We start from the raw sequence: 4477 nt of genomic DNA, 5'->3' as shown, positions 1-4477 counted from the left end.
AGCATACTCAATGAATTAAAATGTTTTTGACAGGAAACCTAAACTGCATCCCAAACATACTCAGCTGGCAAGAACCTTATTATGGTTGTATGCTTCTCCCTACATAGCTATACAAAATGTTGAAACCCACAATTACAAGACACTTTAACTAGTTGTGAAAATTCTTTTCTACTGTAGGCACAAGGCCCGAAATTTTTGGGGAGGAGGGTTTGAACTCTGAACGTGAAGACATGAAATACCACTAAGCATTTTGCCCAGCATGTTAATATTTCTGCCAGTCAAATTTTTATTTCTACTCAAGGTATTAGGCCTGAAATTTTGGGGGAGGGGACCAATCGATTAGCTTGACCTCCAGTACACAACTAGTACTTAATTTATCAACCCTGAAAGGATGAAAGGCAAAGTTGACCTCGGCGGAATTTGAACTCAGAATATAAAGACAGACAAAATACCGCTAAGCATTTTGCCCCCGCGTGTAACGTTTCTGCCGGCTCACCACCTTACTGGTTGTGAAAATTGTCATTCTCATTAGGCATTAGGAAGGGCATCCAGCTGTAGAAACTCTGACAAATCAGATTGGAGCCTGGTGTAGCCTTCGGGTTCCACCAGTCCTCAGTCAAATCGTCCAACCCATGCTAGCATGGAAAGCGGACGTTAAACGATGATGATGATGATTTCCACTGATTTACAGATCCCTGAATCAAAGCTTTGTAAGGTCATATCTTGACACTTAAAATGCTCATACCTCTTATGTTTGCTGCTCAAGTTGTTCCTATGTGTGTCCTTGCAATACTTTGTGTTGTATCCTCAATTTAGTAGGAGTGGGGTGAGATCTTTTATATATTAGTCATTGAACTGTGGTCATGTTGGCGGGGCACAGCTTTGAAGGGTTTAGTCAAACAAATCACCCCTCGTACTTATTTTTTTTTTTTAAATATGGTACTTATTTTATTGGTTTCTTTTGCTAAACCATGAAATCATAGGTGGTTAATAAACCAACGCCAGTTGTCACGTGCTGTGGTGGGGGAAGGGAGACAACCACACACAACGAGGCTTCTCCACAAATTCATTACATACTAAATTCACTCACTAGGCATTGGTCAACCCAGGGACTCAGGGCTATAGTAGAAGACACTTGCCCAAAGATGCTCCACAGTGAGATTGAAACAAAAATCACATGTTTACAAAGGAAGCTTCTTAACTACACTGCCATGCCTGTACAGGAATTAAGAACTAATATTTTGGAGTGTAACCCTCACCTACAAGTATTGGTCTTGTACCTAATTAAAATAATCTAAAGGGTGTTTGGCAAAATACTTTCGGGTATTTATTTACAACCCACTCTACTCTGCCTTTAAAGTCAACTAGGGGTTGATATTATTGTTGTATGGTCATTGTTGTCACAGGGTATGCTATTGTGATGAACCTTCTACTTTAGCAGATCTATAACAAACACACTCTCTCTTGGTATTCTTTTACTCTTTTACTTTTTTTACTTGTTTCAGTCATTTGACTGCGGCCATGCTGGAGCACCGCCTTTAGTCGAGTAAATCGACCCCGGGACTTATTCTTTGTAAGCCTAGTACTTATTCTATCGGTCTCTTTTGCCGGACCGCTAAGTTACGGAGATGTAAACACACCAGAATCGGTTGTCAAGCGATGTTGGGGGGACAAACACAGACACACACACACACAAACACACACACACACACACATATATATATATACACATATATATATACAACAGGCTTCTTTCAGTTTCCGTCTACCAAATCCACTCACAAGGCTTTGGTCGGCCCGAGGCTATAGTAGAAGACACTTGCCCAAGGTGCCATGCAGTTGGACTGAACCCAGAACCATGTGGTTGGTAAGCAAACTTCTTACCACACAGCCACTCCTAATTTCAGTCAAACTTAATCTGGCAGAATTATTAGTTTGCCAAGCAACATGTTTAGCAGAATTTCTTCCAGTTCTTTACATTCTGAATGGAAATCCCATTGTGGTCAACTTTACTTTTCATCCTCTTGAAACTTGTTAAATAAGTACCAGTTGAGCACTGGGGTCAATATAATTGACTGATCCTCTTCCTTCAAATTGCTGGCCTTGTACTGAAACCATTATTAGGTCTGAAATCAACTTAGAACCAGATTACAATGACTCTATTCTTGCAGTTCCATGATACAAAAAACATTTACCACCTTTGATTGTTGTGTGACACTGACCTTGCACACCCAGAATATATGCCCCTTGTTAGCTTTTCATCCTAATAGGATTAGTAAATAAAATATCAGTGAAAAACAGGATGGGTTTCAATTGAATAGACTGTGCTCACCTTCACACATTGTAGCTTTGTGCTGATGTGAGAAATTATTGTGATTATTGATCACTGTGGTTCACAGAAGCAGCATAGTACTTATTGGCACTTGTTTGCATTTCTTTAAAACATGTGTTCAAAGCTTGCCGCAGTCTGCTTTTATCTTCATTTGTTAAGGTTGAGATGGCACAGAGATGTAATATGAATAATATGCTGTGGCAGACTCAAACTGTATTCCTCCCCCAAAATCATGTGGCCATATGGCAATGTAATAAATTATTATTACTGTTATTAAATGAGACTGTGGTGGAAAGGTTGAAACATTGGTGCACTGCTTTAATGTTATACAGAGCTTAATTTTAGCTTCTCTAGTTTTGTTGGGTTCAAATCCAGTATATATGCTCTTCAGCGATTGTGAAGCCTAAAGCATAGGCTTGTTTAGCTTATGCCTAAAGTAGGCACTGGTGGAGTATGCACTATGGAATATATATTTTCAGTGGGTATCCATAGTTTTGTTTGGTTTCTTACAAAACAATAGAATTTCCTACCAGCCTTGTCTTCAGAATCTTCTAAACAAACGGAATACTCTGCTTTTACAAGGCAATGAGAGCTAGAGATGTTTGAATTGACGGGTTCTGGACAACTGGGTAAGGTTTTAGTGTTTCAGAATCTATCACATTTGTTGTTGCTTAACTACGAAGAAAACTGGTTGAGTAACCCTATCATTAGAGGCATTCCAGCTATGACCATCCTTTATTAAATATATTGGAGACTGGATTGTCTTATAAAACTTTTCCTTTTTTAAGATTGTAGGGTGTGATCTAAGCAAAATTTGGCTACAGTCAACTGATAATATAAAGACAACTTTGTCTACATCATAGCTTTGTTTAGTTCTTGTTTAAGACACTTATTCCTCTACAGTGAAAAACACTGGGGTCTAAATAGGGACTCTGGGTGATCAAAGTATTATTCCTTGCAGTAAATTGCTGCAGCTGCTTTATAGAATTGATAACTGGTACCGTGCTGAGTTCAATTCATTCCTACAAGAAAAGCTACCAATTAGAGACCAGGGTTTTGTCTGGGAATAGAATTTGCCAGTTAATTTTTTTTTTATGTAAAAGAAAACCAAAATCAAGTATTGCAGATCATTGTGGTTTAGAAAGGATTAACAGAAGTGTTTGTTCTATTGTTGTTAGTGGTGGTGGTGTTGCAATTGTTAGTTGTTTAGTCAGAGATCAGTCTTAACTGAGCTGACCTATAGCCAAAGATATTCAGACAATGACCTTCCCATCCTTCTCTCTGGCATTGCATACTAGGTCTACATTATCCACTGTCTCTTCCTTTCCAAGATAATAGAGCATAATTTGAGGGAGGTCTAACTGCTAACTCAAACAGGTTGTCATCATGTAGAGACTCATTGTTGCCTTGCTATTGCTGCTACTACTGTTTTTGTTCTTTTTTGTTAATGTTGTTGCTGTTATTGTTGTTACTTTTGCTGTCATTGTCAGTGTCATCAATGTTGTTATTGATGTTATTGTATTTTTATATGCCTTCGTCCTTGTTTGCTGTTGTAATATTTCATTATTTATGACAACTTCAAGCCTGTGTGTCTTATCTCCTTCACAGTGATGACAAGCCCAATATCAGATGGACTGGCTACAACAAGAAGATCCCAGTTCTCATCTTCCATCCGGAGGCAGTTTTACAGAATAAATGTAGATATAAGAAAGTTGGTGGTAAGTTTAAAATGATTTGTGCTTTAGAAAAGTTGAGAATAATGTTGTGGAGAGTGGCATAATGATGAAGCATTGCATGGCCTTTGATTATACACACACATGTATACATTAACTACACAAAATTTGATACCAGAATTCTAGGCAATGCTGGTAATGATCACGCTCAAATTGTGCTATTTACGTGCCACTGGCACGGAAGCCAGACAGCTGCTCTGGCAATGATCACGCTCGGGCGGTGCTGTTAGTGCTCCACTGGCACAAGTGCCAGTCATCGAATATGGTTCAATTACGATTTCAATTTCACTTGCCCCAACAAGTCTTCGCAAGCAGAGTTTAGTGTCCAATGAAGGAGAGGTTGGCATGAGTGCCAGTTGTCGAATTTGGTTCGATTTCGATACACACACACACAATATGTGTGTGTGTGTGT

General features: G+C 38.9%; 1 protein-coding gene across 9 annotated transcripts in view; it reads left to right on the top strand.

The window, feature by feature from the left end:
- The window catches only part of LOC106873676 (tubulin polyglutamylase TTLL5), a 152629-nt gene that overhangs the window by 89566 nt on the left and 58586 nt on the right, over positions 1-4477 (top strand). For all 9 annotated transcript variants that reach the window (XM_014921137.2, XM_014921136.2, XM_052968971.1 and 6 more), the window contains one exon: positions 3941-4050. In XM_014921137.2, the coding sequence (XP_014776623.1) occupies positions 3941-4050 (110 nt within the window). The remainder of the gene's footprint in view (positions 1-3940; positions 4051-4477) is intronic.

This window comes from Octopus bimaculoides, chromosome 6 (assembly GCF_001194135.2).
Source record: "Octopus bimaculoides isolate UCB-OBI-ISO-001 chromosome 6, ASM119413v2, whole genome shotgun sequence".
NCBI lineage: Eukaryota > Metazoa > Mollusca > Cephalopoda > Octopoda > Octopodidae > Octopus > Octopus bimaculoides.
The sequence above is the reverse complement of the archived record's forward strand: the minus strand, read 5'-3'. Positions and strand labels throughout refer to the sequence as shown.